The sequence below is a fragment of the Rhinoraja longicauda genome, chromosome 5 (genome assembly GCF_053455715.1).
Source record: "Rhinoraja longicauda isolate Sanriku21f chromosome 5, sRhiLon1.1, whole genome shotgun sequence".
NCBI lineage: Eukaryota > Metazoa > Chordata > Chondrichthyes > Rajiformes > Arhynchobatidae > Rhinoraja > Rhinoraja longicauda.
In genome coordinates this window covers 82,106,106-82,129,756 of record NC_135957.1, presented here as the reverse complement: position 1 = coordinate 82,129,756, position 23,651 = coordinate 82,106,106, and the positions used below count along the sequence as shown (strand labels likewise).

The 23,651-nt window shown below is 49.3% G+C and overlaps 1 protein-coding gene across 1 annotated transcript in view; it reads left to right on the top strand.

Annotated features, from left to right (window-relative positions):
• Positions 1–16,639, top strand: part of popdc3 (popeye domain cAMP effector 3) — an 18,310-nt gene extending 1,671 nt beyond the window's left edge. Inside the window, exons 2-3 of the mRNA XM_078400073.1 lie at positions 10,014–10,122; positions 15,337–16,639. Of these exons, the coding sequence (XP_078256199.1) occupies positions 10,014–10,122; positions 15,337–15,597 (370 nt within the window). The 3' untranslated portion in view covers positions 15,598–16,639. The remainder of the gene's footprint in view (positions 1–10,013; positions 10,123–15,336) is intronic.
• Positions 16,640–23,651: the final 7,012 nt, after the last annotated feature.

The following is a 23,651-nucleotide window of genomic DNA, read 5'->3' as shown; positions in this document are numbered from 1 at the left end:
CCCCCTGACTCCGCTATCCATAAGAGCTCTATCTAGCTCTCTCTTGAATGCATTCAGAGAATTGGCTTCCACTGCCTTCTGAAGCAGAGAATTCCACAGATTCACAACTCTCTGACTGAAAAAGTTTTTCCTCATCTCAGTTCTAAATGGCCAACCCCTTATACTTAAACTGTGGCCCCTTGTTCTGGACTCCCCCAACATTGGGAACATGTTTCCTGCCTCTAACGTGTCCAACCCCTTAATAATCTTATACGTTTCGATAAGATCCCCTCTCATCCTTCTAAATTCCGGTGTATACAAGCCTAGTCGTAAGTGGGGGGTAGTGAGGGAGGAGGTAGGTGGGAGATAGTGAGGTCGTAGGTGGGAGGCAGGTAGGTGGAAGGTGGTGAGAGAGGTAGGTGGTAGATGAGAGGCAGGGAGCTAGGTGGCAGGTAGGTGGAAGGTGGGTGGGAGGTTGTGGGGGAGGTACCTGGGAGATAGTGAGGGAGGTGGTAGAAAGGGAGGTTGTAGGTGACAGGTGGGGAGGCAGGAAGGTCGTAGGTGGGAGGCAGGTAGTTGGGAAGTAGCTGGTAGGTGGGAGGTAGTGAGGGAGGTGGTAGGTAGGGAGGGTGCTAGGTGGTAGTGAGGAAGGAGGTAGGTGGGAGGTAGTGAGGGACGTGGTCGGTGGGGAGGACGGATGTGGGAGGTGGGTGGTAGGAGAGAGGTACTGAGAGAGGTCGATGGAAGGCGGTAGTGAGGCAGGTAGTGGGGGAGGTTGGTGGGAGGTAGTGGGTGGTAGGTAGGGAGGTTGGGATGCAGGTAGGTGGGCGGTAATGATGCAGGTAGCTGGTAGGTAGGGGGTAGTGAGGGAGCTAGGTGCTAGGTGTGAGGTAGGGAGGGAGGTAGGTGGTAGGAGGCAGGTGGGAGGGAGGGAGGTAGCTGGTAGGTAGGAGGTAGTGAGGGAGGTAGGTGGTAGGTGGGAGGTAGGGAGGGAGGTGGTAGATGGTAGGTGGGAGGTAGGGAGGAAGGTAGAGAGGTTGTAGGTGGGAGGCAGGTAGGTGGGAGGCAGGTAGGTGGGAGGTAGGGAGGGAGGTAGAGAGGTCGTAGGTGGGAGGCAGGTAGGTGGGAGGCAGGTAGGTGGGAGGTAGGGAGGGAGGTAGAGAGGTTGTAGGTGGGAGGCAGGTAGGTGGGAGGCAGGTAGGTGGGAGGTAGGGAGGGAGGTAGAGAGGTCGTAGGTGGGAGGCAGGTAGGTGGGAGGTAATGAGGGAGGTAGGTGGTGGATGGGAGGCAGGGCGGGAGGTAGGTGGTAGATGGGAGGTAGGGAGGGAGGTAGATTGAAGGTGGTAGTGAGGGTGGGAGATGGTAGATGGGAGGTCAGGAGGGAGGTAGGTGGTAGCCGACCAATTGAGCCATAGATATATTTAATTTAGTTTATTGTCATGTGTACCGAGGTTAAAAATATCATTGACTTGGCCTTGGCCACCACAGACATCTGCGGCAATGAATTCCACAGATTCACCACCCTCTGACTAAAGAATTCCTCCTCACCTCCCTTCCAAAGGTACTTTGTGGCGTGCGTGCCAGTCAGCAGAGAGACAATATACAGTTACAATCCAGATGTGCACAGACGCAGGGTGAAGGGAATAATAATGGATATATTTCAGTTCATAGGAGCCATTCGGCCCATCAACTTTATCCCGCCAATCAATCACGGCCCGTCTGCCTTTCCCTCTCAACCTCACTCTCCTGCCTTCTCCCCATAACCCCTGACACCCGCTCCGATCAAGAATCTACCAATCTCCGCCTTAAAAATATCCATTGACTTGGCCTCAACAGCCGTCTGCGGTAATGAATTCCACGGATTCACCACCCTCTGACTAAAGAAATCCTTCCCCTCCTATCTAAAGGTGCGTCCTTTTATTCTGAGGCCTCTGGTCATAGACTCTCCCAGTAGTGTAAACATCCTCCACACGTCCACTCTATCCAGGCCTTTTGTGGCGTGCTTTCCAGTCAGCGGACAGACAATTCATGATTACAATCAAGGCGTCCACAGGTAAAAGGGAAGACATTTAGTGCAAGATGAAGTCCAGTAAAGCCCGAGTAAAGATAGGCCGAGAGTCTCCAGATGGTAGCTCAGGACCACTCTCTCGATGTTGGTACGATGGTTCAGTTGCCATAGAGTCTACTCATATACAGCACGGAAACAGGCCCTTCTGTCCAACTCATCCATGCCAACTAAGATGCCCCATCTTGGATGGTCCCAATTGGCCCACATTTCTCCAAAGCATTCCCCACGTGTGTTCGAGAAACATAGAAACATAGAAAATAGGTGCAGGAGGAGGCCATTTGGCCCTTCCCTTTGAGCCAGCACCGCCATTCATTGTGATCATGGCTTATCATCCACAATCAGTAATCCGTGCCTGCCTTCTCCCCATATCCCTTGATTCCACTAGCCCCTAGAGCTCTATCTAACTCTCTTTTAAATTCATCCAGTGAATTGGCCTCCACTGCCCTCTGTGGCAGAGAACTCCACAAATTCACAACTCTCTGGGTGAAAAAGTTTCTTCTCGCCTCAGTTTTAAATGGCCTCCCCTTTATTCTTAGACTGTGTGTGGCCCCTGGTTCTGGACTCCCCCCAACATTGGGAACATTTTTCCTGCATCTGGCTTGTCCAGTCCTTTTATAATTTTATACGTTTCTATAAGATCCCCTCTCATCTTTCTAAACTCCAGTGAATACAAGCCCTTCTGAAGTAAAGAGGTGGAAAAAGAGAAAGAGTTTTAAAATAGCTGCCCGCCTGTGTTTCACCAGCAAGAGCCCTGAATGGCTGCATGGAATAAAACAGATCGGATGAAGCTTGATGTGAATTTGTGGTGACTATTCCTTTACTTTCGAACTGTGAGAATCTTAGAACAGAAAGCAGCACAGCACAGGAACAGGCCCTTCGGCCCACAATGTACCAGACATGATTTAGTTTGGCGATACAGGGCAGAAACAGGCCCCTTCGGCCCACCGGGTCCGTGCCGACCAGCGATCCCCGCACAAACTAACACTATCCTACACCCACCAGGGACAATTTTTACATTTACCAAGCCGATTAACCTACAAACCTGTACGTCTTTGGAGTGTGGGAGGAAACGGAAGATCTCGGAGAAAACCCACGCAGGTCACGGGGTGAACGTACAAACTCCGTACAGACGGCTCCCGTAGTCGGGATGGAACCTGAGTCTCTGGCACTGCATTCGCTGTAAGGCAGCAACTCTACCGCTGTGCCACCGTGCCGCCCAATGATGATGGCAAGTTAAACTCTTGCCACCCCGTCAGACAATGGGGGGGAGGGTGAGGGGGGTGGGGGAACAGTGGGGAACAGGCCCTTTGGCCCAACTCGTCCATGCTGACCAAGATGCCCCATCTAAGTCAGTCCCATTTACCCACCTTGGCCCATATCCCTCTAAACGTTTCCTGATTAGTACGGGTGTCAGGGGTTAGGGGGGAGAAGGCGGGAGAATGAGGTTAGGAAGGAGCGATAGATCAGCCACGATTGAATGGCACAGTAGACTCGATGGGCTGAAGGTCCTAATTCTGTTCCTATCGCTTATGATCTGACGATCTTATCCATATGTACCTGTCCAAATTTCTTGTCAATGTTGTTGTTGCACTTGCCTGAACCACCTCCTCGGAAGCATTCCGACCCGAAACATCACCTACTTCTCGCCAGAGATGCTGCCTGACCCGCTGGGTTATGCCAGCTTTTTATGTCTTTATCCTCTAAAACCTTGCTCCACCCTATGTTTGAAAAAAAATTCCCTTCAGGTTCCGATTAAGTCTTTCCCCTCTCACCTTAAACCCATGTCCTCCAGTTCTTGATTCCCCTGCACGGGGTAAAAGACTCTGTGCATTCACCCCTGTCTGTTCCCCTTATGATTTTGTACGCCTCTATAAGATCACCCCTACTCCTCCTGCGCTCCATGGAATAGAGTCCTAGCCTGCCCAACCTCTCCCTATATCTTACGCCCTCAAGTCCTGGCTACAGCCAATGCGTTGTAAATGAATGACCTGATGATCTCGAGAAGGCACCTCCCAAAATAATTAGATCGCGGGCAATCTGCTTGTTGTGTTTTGATGAGGCATTCACTACCACTCAAAGAAGCAAAGAGTAGGAATAAACGGGTCCTTTTCAGAATGGCAGGCAGTGACTAGTGGGGTACCGCAAGGCTCAGTGCTGGGACCCCAGCTATTTACAATATATTTTAATGATTTGGACGAGGGAATTGAATGCAACATCTCCAAGTTTGCGGATGACACGAAGGTGGGGGGCAGTGTTAGCTGCGAGGAGGATGCTAGGAGGCTGCAACGTGACTTGGATAGGTTAGGTGAGTGGGCAATTGCATGGCAGATGCAGTATAATGTGGATAAATGTGAGGTTATCCACTTTGGTGGCAAGAACAGGAAAGCAGACTATTATCTGAATGGTGGCCGATTAGGAAAAGGGGAGATGCAACGAGACCTGGGTGTCGTGGTACACCAGTCATTGAAAGTAGGCATGCAGGTGCAGCAGGCAGTGAAGAAAGCGAATGGTATATTGGCATTCATAGCGAGGGGATTTGAGTATAGGAGCAGGGAGGTTCTGCTGCAGTTGAACAGGGCATTGGTGAGACCACACCTGGAGTATTGCTTACAGTTTTGTTCTCCTAATCTGAGGAAAGACATTCTTGCCATAGAGAGAGTACAGAGAAGGTTCACCAGATTGATTCCTGGGATGGCAGGACTTTCATATGAAGAAAGAATGGTTAGACTCGGCTTGTACTCGCTGGAATTTAGAAGATTGAGGGGGGATCTTATAGAAACGTACAAAATTCTTAAGGGGTTGGACAGGCTAGATGCAGGAAGATTGTTCCCGATGTTGGGGAAGTCCAGAACAAGGGGTCACAGTTTAAAGATAAGGGGGAAGTCTTTTAGGACCGAGATGAGAAAGTTTTTTTTCACACAGAGACTGGTGAATCTGTGGAATTCTCTGCCACAGAAGGTAGTTGAGGCCAGTTCATTGGCTATATTTAAGAGGGAGTTAGATGTGGCCCTTGTGGCTAAAGGGATCAGGGGGTATGGAGAGAAGGCAGGTACAGGATACTGAGTTGGATGATCAGCCATGATCATATTGAATGGCGGTGCAGGCTCGAAGGGCCGAATGGCCTACTCCTGCACCTATTTTCTATGTTTCTATGTTTCTACTCCGCTTCTTATGTTCTCCGTTTATTCCCATCATTTGCCTTTGTCTAGTTTACTTTAGTTTAGAGATACAGCGCGGAAACAGGCCCTTTCGGCCCACCGGGTCCGCGCCGACCAGCGATCCCCGCACATTAACACTACCCTGCACACCTTAGGGACAATTTTTACATTTACCCAGCCAATTAACCTACAAACCTGTACGTCTTTGGAGTGTGGGAGGAAACCGAAGATCTCGGAAAAAAACCCTCGCAGGTCACGGGGAGGGCGTACAAACTCCGTACAGACGGCGCCCGTAGTCAGGATGGAACCTGAGTCTCCGGCGCTGCATTCGCTGTAAGGCAGCAACTCTACCGCTGCGCCACCGTGCCGCCCTGATACTGATTGTCGAGTGATATTGAGAAATGTTGGTGTAGATATCAGGTTGGGACTATTTTCCTTGGAGCGCAGGAGGATGAGGGGGCATCTTATTGAGGTTTTTTTAATGTAAATCATGAGAGGAATAGATCGGGTAGATGCACAGAGTCTCTTGGCCAGATAAGGGGAATCCAGAACCAGAGGACATAGGTTTAAGTTGACGGGGAAAAGATTTTACAGGAATACGAGGGGTAATTCTTTCACCCAGAGGGTGGTGGGTGTATGGAACGAGCTGCAAGGGGAGGTGGTTGAGGCAGGGACTATCTCAATGTTTAAGAAACGCTTGGACAGGTACATGGATACGACAGGTTTGGAGGGATATGGACCAAACACTGGTAGGTGGGATTAGTGTAGCTGGGACATTGTTGGCCGGTGTGGGCAAGTTGGGCCGAAGGGCCTGTTTCCACGCTGTATCACTCTGTGACTTATGACATCACAAATATAGGCAAGTCAAGTCAAGTTTATTTGTCACATACACATACAAGATGTGCAGTGAAATGAAAGTGGCAATGCCTGCGGATTGTGCTAAACTACAAAACAGAATAGAAAGAAAAATGTTAACACAAAAAATAAATTAAAACAGTAAATTAGTCCCTGGTGATATGAGAGTTAACAGTCCTGATGGCCTGTGGGAAGAAACTCCGTCTCATCCTCTCCGTTTTCACAGCGTGACAGCGGAGGCGTTTGCCTGACCGTAGCAGCTGGAACAGTCCGTTGCTGGGGTGGTAGGGGTCCCCCATAATGTCGCTGGCTCTGGATCTGCACCTCCTGATGTATAGGTCCTGCAGGGGGGCGAGTGTAGTTCCCATGGTGCGTTCAGCCGAACGCACTACTCTCCGCAGGGCCATCCTGTCCTGGGCAGAGCTGTTCCCAAACCAGATTGTGATGTTCCCGGACAAGATGCTCTCTACAGCCCCAGAGTAGAAGCACTGAAGGATCCTCAGAGAGACTCTGAATTTCCTCAACTGTATGAGGTGGTAAAGGCGCTGCCTTGCCTTACTCACCAGTGCGGCAATGTGTGTTGTTCATGTCAGATCCTCTGTGATGTGATACAATGTCGGTCGGTGAGTCCTCAGTTATTATAGGGAGGATTTTAAGGAGCAAAGTTGTGGAGTGGGGCAGCAGGAGTCAAGCCCTTCGGCCCACTGTGATCGTGTCAGCCAACAGGTACCTATTTATACAAAGTGCTGGAGTAACTCAGCCGGTCAGGCAGCATTGCAGGAGAACATAGAAGAAAATAACTGCAGATGCTGGTACAAATCGATTTATTCACAAAATGCTGGAGTAACTCAGCAGGTCAGGTAGCATCTCGGGAGAGAAGGAATGGGTGACGGTTCGGGTCGAGACCCTGATAGGTGAACATGATAGGTGACGTTTCGGGACCCCTCTTCAGACTGAACGCAAGATTCCACAAGTGGGTCTTTTGGTCTGAAGACCGGTCCTGATCTGAAACATCGCCTATCCATGTTCTCCAGAGATGCTGCCTGACCCGCTGAGTTACTCCAGCACTCTGTGAAACGTCACCTATCCATGTTCTCCAGAGATGCTGCCTGACCCGCTGAGTTACTCCAGCACTCTGTGAAACGTCACCTGTCCATGTTCTCCACAGATGCTGCCTGACCCGCTGAGTTACTCCAGCACTTTGTGTTCTCCACAAGATTCCACCGTCTGCAGTTCACTGTGTCTCCACTGTACACTAATCCCATATTCCAGCCATCGACACTTAAAGTCATAGTCGTAGCGTCATACGGCGTGGAAACAGGCCCTTTGACCCAACTTACCCCTGCCAACCCCTGCATGTCCCATCTACACTAGCCCCACCTACCAGCATTTGGCCCATAACCCTCCAAATCTGCCCTATCCCTGTGCCTGCCCAAATTTAGATTTAGATTTAGATTTAGAGATACAGCGCAGAAACAGGCCCTTCGGCCCACCGGGGCCGCGCCGCCCAGCGATCCCCGCACACTAACACTATCCCACACCCACTAGGGACAATTTTTACATTTGCCCAGCCAATTAACCTACATACCTGTACGTCTTTGGAGTGTGGGAGGAAACCGAAGATCTCGGAGAAAACCCACGCAGGTCACGGGGAGAACGTACAAACTCCATACAGACGGCACCCGTAGTCAGGATCGAACCTGAGTCTCTGGCGCTGCATTCGCTGTAAGGCAGCAACTCTACCGCTGCGCCACCGTGCCGCCGTTAAAATGTTTCTTAAACGTTGCGATAGCACTTGCCTCAACTACCGCCTCCCGCAACTAATTTCAAATACCCACCGCTCTTTGTTTAAAAGAAATTACCCCTCGGGTTCCTAATAAATATTTCTCCGCTCACTGTAAACCTATGGTTCTTGATTCTCCAACTCTGGGTGTACTTACCTGATCTATTCTTCTCATGATTTTGTACACCTCATCTTCCTTCGTTCCAAAGAATAGTGTCCTCGCCTGCCATACTCAATATTCCACGGTTAAAGAGGTTCAGAGACATCGACCTAAGGGACTGGCGCTTCCCACCGAAGTTGTCTGACTTTAGTTTAGTTTAGTTTAGAGAAAGGCAGGCCCTTCGACCCACCGAGTCCATGTCGACCAGCGACCCCCGTACACTAACACTGCCATACACGCACTCGAGACAATTTACAGTTTTATCAAAGCCAATTAACCCACAAACGTCTTTGGAGTGTGGGAGGAAACCGGAGCACCCGGAGAAAGCCCACGCGGTCATGGGGAGAACGTACAAACTCCGTACCGACAGCACCTGTAGACTGGTTCGAACCAGGGTTCCTGACAGCGTTGGGCAGAAACTCTTCTGTTGCACCACATACAGTTGTGTACAGTGTTGGTCCATCGTGTACAGTTTTGGTCTCCTAATTTGAGGAAGGACATCCTTGTAACTGAGGCAGTGCAGCGTAGGTTCACGTGATTGATCCCTGGGATGGCGGGACTGTCGTAAGAGGAAAGATTGAAAAGACTGGGCTTGTATTCACTGGAGTTTAGAAGGATGAGAGAGGATCTTATAGAAACGTATAAAATTATAAAAGGACTGGACAAGCTAGATGCAGGAAAAATGTTCCCAATGTTGGGGGGAGTCCAGAACCAGGGGCCACACACAGTCTAAGAATAAAGGGGAGGCCATTTAAAACTGAGGCGAGAAGAAACTTTTTCACCCAGAGAGTTGTGAATTTGTGGAGTTCTCTGCCACAGAGGGCAGTGGAGGCCAATTCACTGGATGAATTTAAAAGAGAGTTAGATAAAGCTCTAGGGGCTAGTGGAATCAAGGGATATGGGGAGAAGGCAGGCAGGGGTTACTGATTGTGGATGATCAGCCATGATCACAATAAATGGCGGTGCTGGCTCAAAGGGCCAAATGGCCTCCTCCTCCACCTATTTGCTATGTTTCTATGTTTCTCGAACACATGTAGGGAATCAAGGGATATGGGGAGAAGGCAGGCACGGGTTACTGATTGTGGATGATCGGCCATGACCCCAATGAATGGTCTCCTCCTGCACCTATTTTCTATGTTCTATGTTCTCTATGCTCCACCGTGCTGCCCACTCTAAATGCGGCCTCACCAATGTCTTATGTAACTGCAACATGACCTCCCAACATCTACACTCAATAGTCCAAGGGGGTTAAGAGATTCAGAGACATTGACCTGAGGATCCAGAGCTTTCTACCGAGGTCGTCGGGCTTAGAATCATAGAGTCATAGAGCGATACAGTGTGCAAACAGGCCCTTCGGCCCAACTCGCCCACACCGGCCAACAATGTCCCAGCTACTTAGTCCCACTTGCCTGCCCTTGGTCCATACCCCTCCAAACCTGTCCTATCCATGTACCTGTCTAACTGTTTCTTAAATGATGGGATAGTCCCAGCCTCAACTTTCTCCTCTGGCAGCTTGTTCCATACACCCACCACCCTCGGTGTGGAAAACGTTACCCCTCGGATTCCTATTAAATCTTTTCCCCTTCACCTTGAACCTATGTCCTCTGGTCCTCGATGCCCCATCTCTGGGTAAAAGACTCTGTGCATCTACCCGATCTATTCCTCTCATGATCTTGTACACCTCTATAAGATCTTCCCTCATCCTCCTGCGCTCCAGGGAATAGAGTCCCAGCCTACTCAACCTCTCCCTGTAGCTCAGGCCCTCTAGTCGTGGCAACATCCTCGTAAATCTTTTCTGAACCCTTTCAAGCTGGACAATCTCTTTCCGAACAACTTGGTGCCCGGAACTGAACACGATATGCGAGATGCGGTCTCACCGACGTCTTATAACAACTGCAACAGGGCTTGTCGAGAGTTGCAGCAGGTTCTGCTATGGCTTCAGGCGGCAGGCGTGTGCTTTGTTGTTGATGTTGTGTCGTTGACCCCTCCTCTCGCTTCATTTCTCTGCAGGATTCGGGTGACAGCCGACGGAGAGCTTTTGCATTATATTTATCCGTATCAGTTTCTCGATTCGCCCGAATGGGATTCACTCAGACCGTCGGAGAACGGGATATTTCAGGTAAGACGAGAACCACTTGACTGAGTGGGAGCCGAGTGGTTAGCGCTCAACAAAAGCTCTTCACTAGTACCTCGGTACACGTGACAATAAACTAGGCTGAACTGAACTGAACAAGAGCGATCTTTTAAGGTCAGAGCACCATAAACAATACAAGACTAACAGAGGTCATAGAGTCATGGGGTCATGGGTCCATGGGGTCATGGGGTAATAGAGTCATAGTCACCGAGTCACCGGGTCATGGGGTCATGGAGTCATAAAGTGATACAGTGACGCAACAGGCCCTTCGGCCCAACTCGCCCACACCCACCTACAAAGTCCCAGCTACACTAGTCCCACTTGCCTGAACTTGGTCCATATCCCTCCAAAACTGTCCTATCCATGTACCCGTCTAACTGTTTCTTAAACGTTGGGATAGTCCCAGCCTCATCTACCTCCTTTGATTACAATTGGTCCATTTACATTGTATAGATGCATGGTTAGGTTTAGTGCAAGTTAAAGCCAGTAACGTCCGATCAAAGAGAGTCCGATAGTCACCAATGAGGTAGATAGTAGCTCAGGACCGCTCTCTAGTTAGAACCAAGGAACTGCAGGTGCTAATTTACAAAAAATTGCAGGTGTTGGAGTAATTCAGCAGGTCAGGCAGCATCTCTGGGGAACATGGATAGGTGACGTTTTGGTTGGATCTGATGAAGGGTCCCAACCCGAAACGTGAAATTACTATGTAAAACGTCACCTGCCCACGTTCTCCAGAGATGCTGCCTGACCCGCTGAGTTACTCCAGCACTCTGTGAAATGTCACCTATCCATGTTCTCCAGAGATGCTGCCTGACCCGCTGAGTTACTCCAGCACTCTGTGAAACGTCACCAATCCATGTTCTCCGGAGATGCTGCCTGACCCGCTGAGTTACTCCAGCACTCTGTGAAACGTCACCTATCCATGTTCTCCGGAGATGCTGCCTGACCCGCTGAGTTACTCCAGCACTCTGTGTTCTACAATGAAACTCTTACTTTTTCAAGCAAATAAAGTAGGGCTATAATATAGAAACAAAGAAGTGCTGATGCTGGTTCATACCAAAGATAGACACAAAGTGCTGGAGTAACTCAGCGGGTCAGGCAGCATCTCTGGAGAACATGGATAGGTTATATTCCAGGTCAAGACCCTTCTTCTGACTGAAAGTAGGGGATGGAGGGCAATGGGTGGGGGAGAACATTAGCACAAATGTCTTTTACATGTTGCTACTGTGACTGGCTCTACTCCAACCGTTCGTTCCACACACCCACCACTGTTTGAGTGAAAAATATATCCCTTAGGCTCCTATTAAATCTTTCCCACCTCACCTGAAACGTATGCCCTCTTCTTCTTGATTCCCCAACTCTGGGCAAGAGACTGTTCATCTACCCAATATTTTTAGGTTTAGTTTTAGAGATACAGCGCGGAAACAGGCCCTTTCGGCCCAACGGGTCCGCGCCGACCAGCGATCCCCGCACATTAACACTACCCTACACCCACTAGAGCCAGAGACTACGGGTGCTGTCTGTACGGAATTTGTACGTTCTCCCCGTGACCTGCGTGGGTTTTCTCCGAGATCTACGGATTCCTCCCGTACGTACAGATCTGCAGGTTAAGTGGCTTGGTAAATGTAAAATAAAATTGCCCCTAGTGGGTATAGGATAGTGTTGATGTGCGGGGAATGCTGGTCGGCGCGGTCCCGGTGGGCCGAAAGGGCCTGTTTGCCCGCTGTATCTCTAAACTAATCCCTCTAGAACTTTTTCACCCAGAGGGTGGTTGGAGTCTGGAACTCACTGCCTGGGGTGGTGGTGGAGGCGGGAACACTCACAACGTTTAAGAGGCATTTGGACGGGCACTTGAAATGCCACAACATTCAGGGCTACGGTCCAAATGCGGGAAAATGGGATTAAAATTAGACTGTGTTTGGTAACGGGCGGCGCGGACACGATGGGCCGAAGGGCCTCTTTCTGTGCTGTAGGACTCTATGACTCTATGACTCTAAACTAAACTAAACAAGTATGGAGGTGTCAAAACACACACCTCCAGATTCAGGGGACAGTTTCTCCCCAGCTGTTATCATGCAGCTGAATCATCTTGCCAACAAAGAGAGGGCAGACAAGAGAACACAAAATGCTGGAGTAACTCAGCGGGTCAGGCAGCATCTCCGGAGAGAAGGAATGGGCGACGTTTCGGGCCGAGACCCTTCTTCAGACCGAGAGTCAAGGAGAAGGAAAACTAGAGGAATGAAAAGGTACGAAAGAAATCAGAACTGGCACCAATGACTCTGGAGAGGTGGAGCCCACAATGGTCCATTGTTGGCTGGTGAAGAGGTGATAATGAAGGTATACGAACAGTGGAACCAGCAGGATGACTTGGGTTGGGGAGGGACAGAGAGAGAGAGAGAGAGGGGCAAAGCACAGGTTACTTGAAATTAGAGAAATCAATATTCATACTGCTGGGGTGTAAGCTGCCCAGGCGAAATATGAGATGCTGTTTCTCCAATTTGCACTGGGCCTCACTCTGACAGTGGGGGAGGCCCAGGACAGAAAGATCAGTGTGGGAATGGGAAGGGGAGTTAAAATCCTTGGGATCAGGTCGGCCAAGGCAGACTGAGCAGTCCTGCGCTGCTATCTACCTCATTGGTGACCCTCGGCCTATCTTTGATTGGACTTTACTGGACTGTATCTTGCACTAAATGTTTACTGAACACAGTTTAAGAATTTGAGGAAGGATATTCTTGCTATTGAGGGCGTGCAGCGTAGGTTCACTAGGTTAATTCCCGGAATGGCGGGACTGTCGTATGTTGAAAGGCTGGAGCAATTAGGCTTGTATACACTGGAATTTAGAAGGATGAGGGGGGATCTTATTGAAACATATAAGATAATTAGGGGATTGGACACATTAGAGGCAGGAAACATGTTCCCAATGTTGGGGGAGTCCAGAACAAGGGGCCACAGTTTGAGAATAAGGGGTAGGCCATTTAGAACGGAGATGAGGAAGAACTTTTTCAGTCAGAGAGTGGTGAAGGTGTGGAATTCTCTGCCTCAGAAGGCAGTGGAGGCCAGTTCGTTGGTAGCTTTCAAGAGAGAGCTGGATAGAGCTCTTAAGGATAGCGGAGTGAGGGGGTATGGGGAGAAGGCAGGAACGGGGTACTGATTGAGAGTGATCAGCCATGATCGCATTGAATGGCGGTGCTGGCTCGAAGGGCTGAATGGCCTACTCCTGCACCTATTGTCTATTGTCTATTGTCTAATAAAGGGTAGGCCATTTAGGACTGAGATGAGGAAAAAACTTTTTCACCCAGAGAGTTGTGAATCTGTGGAATACTCTGCCACAGAAGACAGTGGAGGCCAATTAGACAATAGGCAATAGACAATAGGTGCAGGAGGAGGCCATTCGACCCTTCGAGCCAGCACCGCCATTTAATGTGATCATGGCTGAACATTCTCAATCAGTACCCCGTTCCTGCCTTCTCCCCATACCCCCTGACTCCGCTATCCTTAAGAGCTCTATCCAGCTCTCTCTTGAATGCATTCAGAGAATTGGCCTCCACTGCCTTCTGAGGCAGAGAATTCACTGGATGAATTCAAGAGAGAGTTAGATCAGCCATGATCATATTGAATGGCGGTGCTGGCTCGAAGGGCCGAATGGCCTCCTCCTGCACCTATTTTGTATGTTTCTATGTTCATTCCCTTCATACACTGTGAATGGCCTTATTGTGATCATGGGTTGTCTTTCTGCTGACTGGTTAGCAAAGATACTAGAGGAGCAAGATAGACCACTCGACCTGAAAAACCGTAGTACGTCTCGGCGCCATTTTAGTCGGCAGAAACTTGCAGAAACATTTTTAAAGAAAAAGAACAAAAATCTGTGAATTGATAGATGAGATATATTCTGCATTTTTATGGTATCATCACACATACTGTTCCCCCAAAACACTGATTACACTGCGAGAGGCATAGCGAACAACGGGTTTTGCTTACTAAAATGGCGGCCTTTGCGTACTGCACTTCAGTGTAGGCGATTTCCACGGAGTGGTCCATCTTGCTCCTCTAGTATCTTTGCTGGTTAGCACGCCACATCGGCATTTCACTGTACCTCGTTGCGCGTGACAATAAATCGAACTCACTCTAAAATAAACTAATACTGCATTTCCCTCTCTGAGGCAGCAAATCTACCGCTGCGCCACCGTTTTGCGCAGTGCTCCGGTTTTTTCCCACTTTCCAAAGATGTGCAGGTTTGTAGGTTAATTGGCTTTGGTAAAATTGTAAATTATCCACCCCACAGCGTGTAGGATAGTGCTAGTGTACGGGGTGATCGTACCAGACCGTCGCAGACTCGGTGGGCCGAAGGGCCTGGCGGAGTAGACTTGATGGGCTGAATGGCCTAATTCTGCTCCTATGACTTCTGAGCATGACCCAATGAATGTCCACTCTGTAAAGCGGCCAACTTGCCCACACCGGCCAACGTGTTCCATCTACACTAGTCCCACCTGCCCGGATTCGGCCCATATCCCTCTAAACCTGTCCTATCCATATACCTGACTAAATGTTTCTTAAACGTTGGGATAGCAACTAAATGTTTCTTAAACGTTGGCATCAACTGCCTCGGGCGTGCAGCGTAGGTTCACCACGTTAATTCCCGGGATGGTCCATCTTGCTCCTCTAGTAGGGGCTTAGGACCTTCATCGCCCTGCTCGCTCGGCCTGGGTCTTTCCATCGCCCGGCGGGGGTTTCAAAAGTCGGGAGCCTCGATCGCCTCGAGGCAGCAGTTTGACTGCCTGAGCACGGGAGAAGAACGAGGACGAGATAAGACTTTTCTTTGCCTTCTATCACAGTGAGGGTGTGCCTGGAGCAACCACTGTGATGGTTGTTTGTGTTCAATTGTAATTGTGTGTCTTGTGTTCTTAATTGTTTACTGCCGGACCCTGACGTGAGAGGACGCTGGCGCTGTTTGTTCGCCGCTTCTCCGTCAGGACAAATCTTTTGTTTGTTTGTTTGTCTTGTTCGCTCTGTAAAGCGTCTTTGAGTATCCTGAAAAGCGCTATATAAATTAAATGTATTATTATTATTATTATTATTAGTATCTTTGCTGGTTAGCACGCCGCATCGGCCTTTCACTGTACCTCGGTGCGCGTGACAATAAGCCGAACCCGAACTAAAATAAACTGACACTGCATTACCCTCTCTGCGGCCTGCCGCTAGGTGACGCTGACGGCCGAGACTGACTGCCGTTTCGCTGCCTGGAGGAGGAAGAAGCTCTACCTGTTGTTCGCCCGGCACCGCCGCATCTCCAGACTCTTCTCCGTCTTGATCGGCAAGGACATCGCGGACAAGCTGCACTCCCTGAACGACAAGGTCTGCGCCAGGAGCGGCCTGCGCTACGACATCCGGCTGCCCAGCTTCTACCACCTGGCCGTGCCCATCAGCGAGCTCTCGGAGCGCCGATCCAGGCGGCTCAAGTGATGGCGACCCTCCCTCCCTCCATCCCTCCCCGGCTGGACTGGACTGGACGGCTCGCCGGGACCCCCGCCCCGCTATCTTCCTCCGACGGGTCAAGCCGGGAGTCACGGAGTGGACCCGATGGGCCAAATGGCCTCATTCGAACTCCCACCCCCGATGACCCTCACAGGCTGTTGGGCAGAGTTTGTGTGTTTGCAGTTCGCCACCTTGCAAGGCGTGAAAGGTGGTTGTGGCGGTAGCAGGGGAGGGTGTTTATATTTAAAAAACGACCCTATCATTTACCTCACACCTCAAGAATAATAGGACGTGCCTTTCGAACTCAGACTGGAGGGGCGTAACTTTAGAAAGGAGACGAGGAGGAATTTCTTCAGTCAGAGGGCGGTGAATCCGTGGAATTCTTTGCCGCGGAAAGGCTGTGGCGGCCGAGTCAAAGGACAGAGATCGACAGACTGTTGATTCGCACGGGTGTCAGGGGTTACGGGGAGAAGGCAGGAGAATGGGGTTGAGTGGGGAGAGATAGATCAGCCATGATTGAATGGCGGGGTAGACTCGATGGGCTGAGTGGCCTAATTCTGCTCCTAGAACTTATGAACATGCTTCACCTCATCCCGCTGAAAGAGGTAACATCTGCAGACGCATCAGAAACATAAATACCAGAGAGTCTATCTCGGTGGTTTGGCAGTACTGTAATGACTTACTGTATACTGTAGTTGGGGGGAAAAACACAAGCCTTATACATCGATTTCAGCTCAGTTTGGTTTTCTGAATGAAATATATTTATCTATGGTATATCCTGATAGAAGTATATTTGATTATGGGAGGTACGGATAGGGTAGACACTAGAGGTTGCCAACTACCTCACTCCCAAATATGGGACAAGGTGACGTCACTGCCCCGCGCCCCACGTGACCTCACCCGGCCAGCGGCCACGTGCTCCGGCTCCACCAATGGCGGCCGCCCGGGCCGGGATGCAGGTTGCTATGCAACCTCCGTTAGGCGGCGCCCAGGCCTCCGAGCCTACACTGTCCGAGCTTACACTGTCCAAGCTTACCCTCTCTGGGCCTACAGCGTCCGGGCCTACAACGTCCGGGCCTACAGCGTCCGGGCCTACAGCGTCCGGGCCTACAGCGCCCGGGCCTACAGCGTCCGGGCCTACAGCGCCCCCCCAGGCCTGATAAGGGAGGTCCCGTACGGGACAAACCAACTTAGCCCAAAATACGGGATGTCCCGGTTAATACGGGACAGTTGGTAACCCTAGTAGAAATTGAGAACCTTTTACTCAAGGTGGAAATGTCAAGGACTAGAGGGCATAGCTTTAAGATGAGAGGGTCAAATGTTAAAGGAGATGTGTGGAGCAAGATTTTTTACACAGAGGATGGTGGGGACCTGAACTGCATTGCCAGGGGTGGTGGTGGAGGCAGATACAAGTGGCATTTAATACGCTTTAAGATAAGCACATTGGATAGACAGGGAATGGAGGGACATGGATCACGTTTAAAGGGGATGTGCAGGGCAAGTTTATTACGCAGAGGGTTGCGAGTGCCCGAAATGTGCTGCTGGGGACAGTGTTGGAGGTAGTTTAGTTCAGAGAAACAGCACGGAAACAGGCCCTTCGGCCCAACGAGTCCACACCGACCAGGGATCTCCGTACAGTAAAACTATCCGACACACACGTGACAATTTTTCTTTTAAAACCTAGCCAATTAACCTAAAAACCTGCACGTCTTTGGAGTGTGGGAGGAAACCGGTGCACCCGAAGAAAACCCACGCAGGTCACTGGGAGAACGTACAAACTCCGTACAGACAAACACCCGTGGTCAGGATGGAACCCGGGTCTCTGGCGCTGTGAGGCAGCAACTCTACCGCTGCGCCGCCGTTTTGCGCGATGCTCCGGTTTCATCATCATCATCATATATCTACAGCCGGAAACAGGCCTTTTCGGCCCTCCAAGTCCGTGCCGCCCAGTGATCCCCGTACATTAACACTATCCTACACCCACTAGGGACAATTTTTACATTTACCCAGCCAATTAACCTACATACCTGTACGTCTTTGGAGTGTGGGAGGAAACCGAAGATCTCGGAGAAAACCCACGCAGGTCACGGGGAGAACGTACAAACTCCTTACAGTGCAGCACCCGTAGTCAGGATCGAACCTGTGTCTCCGGCGCTGCATTCGCTGTAAAGCAGCAACTCTACCGCTGCGCTACCGTGCCGCCCGTGGGTTTCTTCCCACTTTCCAAAGATGTGCAGGTTTGTAGGTTAATTGGCTTTGGTAAAATTGTAAATTATCCACCCCACAGCGTGTAGGACAGTGCTAGTGTACGGGGTGATCGCTGGTCGTCGTAGACTCGGTGGGCCGAAGGGCCTGGCGGAATAGACTTGATGGGCTGAATGGCCTAATTCTGCTCCTATGACTTCTGAGCATGACACAATGAATGTCCACTCTGTAAAGAGGCCAAATTGCCCACACCGGCCAACATGTCCCATCTGCACTAGTCCCACCTGCCCGCATTCGGCCCATATCCCTCGAAACCTGTCCTATCCATATACCTGACTAAATGTTTCCTAAGCATTGGGATAGCAACTAATTGTTTCTTAAATGTTGGCATCAACTGCCTCGGGCGTGCAGCGTAGGTTCACCAGGTTAATTCCCGGGAAGGCGGAACTGACATATGATGAAAGAATGGGTCGACTGGGCTTGTATTCACTGGAATTTACAAGGGTGAGAGGGGATCTTATAGAAACATATAGATTTCTTAAAGGATTGGACAGGCAAGATGCAGGAAAATTGTTCCCGATGTTGGGGGGAGTCCAGAACCAGGGTTCTCAGTTGAAGAATAAGGGGTAGGCCATTTAGGACTGAGATGAGGAAAAACTTTTTCACCTAGAGAGTTGTGAATTTGTGGAATTCTCTGCCACAGAAGGCAGTGGAGGCCAATTCACTGGATGTTTCCAAGAGAGAGTTAGATTTAGCTCATTAGATCTAACGGAATTAAGGGATATGTAGAAAAAGCAGGAACGGGGCACTGATTTTAGACGATCAGCCATGATTATATTGAGTGGCGATGCCGGCTCGAAGGACTGAATGGCCTACTCCTGCACCTATTTTTCTATGTTTCAACTACCTCCTCAGGCAGCTCATTCCATACACCCACCACCCTTTGTGTGAAAAAGTTAACCCCTCAGGTTCCTATTAAATACTTACCCCTTCACCTTAAACCCACACCCTCTGGTTCTCGATTCCTCTACTCTGGGCAAGAGACTCTGCAGGTTGGTGAGAACATGCATCGCATTGATCATGGGAGAGCAGTTTCATTTTGGAGAATGGAAAATCTGATATCTGCTGCTTTAATACATCTCCCTCCTGATTAATTTCACTCTGACACCAAATGGTTAAAAAATGATGGGGATACAAGGAACTGCAGATGCCAGTTTACTAGAAAAAAAAGACACAAAGTGCTGGAGTAACTCAGCGGGTCAGGCAGCATCTCTGGAGAACATGGATAGGTGACGTTTCACAGAGTGCTGGAGTAACTCAGCGGGTCAGGCAGCATCTCTGGAGAACATGGATAGGTGACGTTTCACAGAGTGCTGGAGTAACTCAGCGGGTCAGGCAGCATCTCTGGAGAACATGGATAGGTGACGTTTGGGGTCAGAACCCCTCTTCAGACTGCAGATGTTCTACAATGGTACTGAATACATCATAAATTTCATAAGATTTCTATCATATTATGATCACTGATTCCTAGAGGTCCCTTCACCTTAAGGTCCCTAATTAGACGTCGAATCCAGAATTGCATCTTCCATAGTGGGCTCAACCACAAACTACTTTTTCGGTTAGTTTAGTTTAGAGATACACCGTGGAAACAGGGCCTTCCACTCATCGAGTACCCACCGACCAGCGATCCCCACACACTATCACTATCCTACACACACCGGGGACAATTTACAATTTTTACCAGGCCAATTACTGTAACCTACAAACCTGTACGTCTTTGGAGTGCGGGAGGAAACCAGAGATCCCGGGGGAGGGGAAACCCAAGCAGGTCAATAGACAATGGGTGCAGGAGGAGGCCATTTGTCCCTTCGAGCTAGCACCGCCATTCAATGTGATCATTGCTGATCATTCTCAATCAGTACCTTGTTCCTGCCTTCTCCCCATACCCCTGACTCCGCTATCCTTAAGAGCTCTATTTAGCTCTCTCTTGAATGCATTCAGAGAATTGGCCTCCACTGTCTTCTGAGGCAGAGAATTCCACAGATTCACAACTCTCTGACTCCCCCAACATTGGGAACATGTTTCCTGCCTCTAACGTGTCCAACCCCTTAATAATCTTATATGTTTCGATAAGATCCCCTCTCATCCTTCTAAATTCCAGTGTATACAAGCCTAGTCGCTCCAGTCTTTCAACATATGACAGTCCCGCCATTCCGGGAATTAACCTAGTAAACCTACGCTGCACGCCCTCAATAGCAAGAATATCCTTCCTCAAATTTGGAGACCAAAACTGCACACAGTACTCCAGGTGCGGTCTCACTAGGGCCCTGTACAACTGCAGAAGGACCTCTTTGCTCCTATACTCAACTCCTCTTGTTATGAAAGCCAACATTCCATTGCCTTTCTTCACTGCCTGCTGTACCTGCATGCTTCCTTTCAGTGACTGATGCACTAGGACACCCAGATCTCGTTGTACGTCCCCTTTTCCTAACTTGACACCATTCAGATAATACTCTGCCTTCCTATTCTTACCACCAAAGTGGATAACCTCACACTTATCCACATTAAACTGCATCTGCCATGCATCCGCCCACTCACACAACCTGTCCAAGTCACCCTGCAACCTCATAGCATCTTCCTCACAGTTCACACTGCCACCCAGCTTTGTGTCATCTGCAAATTTGCTAATGGTACTTTTAATCCCTTCATCCAAGTCATTGATGTATATTGTAAATAGCTGCGGGGAGGTCACGGGGAGAACGTGCAAACTCCGTACAGACAGCGACCGTGGTCAGGATCGAACCCAGGTCTCTTGGTGCTGTAAGGCAACAACTCTACCGCTGTGCCACCGGGTGACTCTAAGAGACCATCTGGTAGGCAGTCTACTAATCCCTTTTCTTGACATCCATTACCAACCTGATTTTCCCAGTCTACCTGTACATTGGAATCCCCCATGACCACTGTAGCAGCATTGCCTTTCTTATATACCACTCGCTTCTCCTGATGTGACCTGTACCTTATGTTCTGGCTACGGTTCGGAGGCCTGCCATTAGGGCATGACTGCCATTAGGGTCTTTTTACCCTTGCAGCTTCCGAACACCACCCACAAGTATTCAACATCTTCTGTGACCCTATATCGAGTCACGACAGGGAAACATAGAAACATGGAAAATAGGCGCAGGAGGGGGGCCATTCGGACCTTCGAGCCGGCACCGCCATTCATTGTGATCGCGGCTGATCATCCACAATCGGTAACCCGTGCCTGCCTTCTCCCCATGTCCCTTGATTCCGCTAGCCCCTAGAGCTCTATCTAACTCTCTTTTAAATTCATCCAGTGAATTGGTCTCCACTGCCCTCTGTGGCGGAGAATTCCACAAATTCACAACTCTCTGGGTGAAAAAGCTTTTTCTCACCTGTTTTAAATGTCCTCCCCTCTATTCTTAGACTGTGTGGCCCCTGGTTCTAGACTTCCCCCAACATTCTGAAGTCTGAAGAAGGGTCTCGACCCGAAACGTCACCCGTTCCTTCTCTCCCGAGATGCTGCCTGACCCGCTGAGTTACTCCAGCATTTTGTGTCTAACCCCAACATCGGGAACATTTTTTTCCCTGCATCTAGCTTGGTCTAGTCCTTTTACAAACAGTGAAACTGACCAGGACGACAGTGAAACTAGTAGGACCACTGGAGCTGGGGGAAGGGATGGAGATAGAAGGATTGCAAGGGTTACTTGAGATTAGAGAAGGCTATATTCTCTCGGAGAAGTCTTGCGCTTGTCGTAAGCAGTAACCTCCTCAGTGGGGAGACACTTAGAAACATAGAAACATAGAAAATAGGTGCAGGAGTAGGCCATTCGGCCCTTCGAGCCTGCACCGCCATTCAATATGATCATGGCTGATCATCCAACTCAGTATCCCGTACCTGCCTTCTCTCCATACCCCCTGATCCCTTTAGCCACAAGGGCCACATCTAACTCCCTCTTAAATATAGCCAATGAACTGGCCTCAACTACCTTCTGTGGCAGAGAATTCCACAGATTCACCACTCTGTGTGAAAAAAAACTTTCTCATCTCGGTCCTAAAAGACTTCCCCTTTGTCCTTAAACTGTGACCCCTATCCTTAAACTGTGACCCCCTATATCCTTAAACTGTGACCCCTTATCCTTAAGCTGTGACCCCTATCCTTAAACTGTGACCCCTTGATCAACATGCATTGAATGAAGCTAGATATAGCTCTTAAGGATAGCGGAGTTAGGGGGTATGGGGAGAAGGCAGGAACGGGATACTGATTGAGAATGATCAGCCATGATCACATTGAATGGCGGTGCTGGCTCGAAGGGCCGAATGGCCTCCTCCTGCACCTATTGTCTATTGAAGCTTATTTACTTTTGCACAACTGGGTTACACCATAGGAAAAAAAATTAAAAGATGCCGTCTCCTCTATTGTGCCTCAAAATGTGTTATTGTTCTCTGTCTTCTTTCACATTTCCACTCTGGAAAAAAAAAGTTCTGACTTTGGTATTGGGAAACCGGAGCACCTGGGGGAAAACCCACGCAGGTCACGGGGAGAACATACAAACACCACACAGATAACACCCCGTGGTCAGCATCGAACCCGGGTCTCTGGCGCTGTAGTAATAAAATAACATAGAAAGTAGGTGCAGGAGGAGGCCATTTGGCCCTTCGAGCCAGCGCCGCCATTCATTGTGATCATGGATGCAATCACTGGACGGATTTAAGAGAGAGTTCGATAGAGCTCTCGGGGTTAGCGGAATCAAGGGATATGGGGAGAAGGCAGACACGGGATATTGAATGTGGACGATCAGCCATGATCACAATGAAAGGCGGTGCTGGCTTGAAGGGCTGAATGGCCTCCTTCTGCACCTATTTTCTATGTTTCTATGGCCGATCACCACAATCAATATCCCGTGCCTGCCTTCTCCCCACATCCCTTGATTCCACTAGCCCCTAGAGCTCTATCTAACTCCCTTGTAAATTCATCCAGTGAATTGACCTCCACTGCCCTCTGTGGCAGAGAATTCCACAAACTCACAACTCTCCGGGTGAAAAAGTTTTTTCTCGCCTCAGTTTTAAATGGCCTCCCCTTTATTCTGAGACTGTGGCCCCCTGGTTCTGGACTCGCCCAACATTGGGAAAATTGGGGAAAAATAGTAGTAGATTAATAATTGGGAAAAATAATAGTAATTTTAAACACCATTAACTCAATCAGAAGATAATTTCTGCTGACAACACTCCATTTATATCCTGATACAAAGAACTGTACTAATTTTGAAAACCTTTTTCATAATAAGTTAAAATAAAATTTAAATCAGCAGATTGGTTTAAATACTGTCCAACAATGTTTGTTTTACATTTTCTGTTGAGTAATGTACGATTGCAAATGCGTAATGGATTGATAAGACATTCCTCTGTGTACTATTTTTAGGCAACAGGAAAGATATTACATTCCTTCAAGCATACTCGAGCTACAAGATATGTCAATGTCTATCTGAGACACCTTCAGAAATAATTCCTGTCAATACAATGCGCTGCCTTCTGCAACATAACTGTGCAGAGTTCCCTTACGAACATCAATACTTGCTATTGAGGCAGTGCAGCGTAGGTTCACGAGGTTAATCCCTGGGATGGAGGGACTGTCATATGAGGAAAGGTTGGAAAGACTGGGCTTGTATTCCCTGGATTTTAGAAGGATGAGAGGGGATCTTATAGAGACGAATAAAATCATAAAAGGACTGGACAAGCTAGATACAGGAAAAATGTTCCCAATGTTGGGGGAAGTCCAGAACTAGGGGACACAGTCCAAGAATAAAGGGGAGGCCATT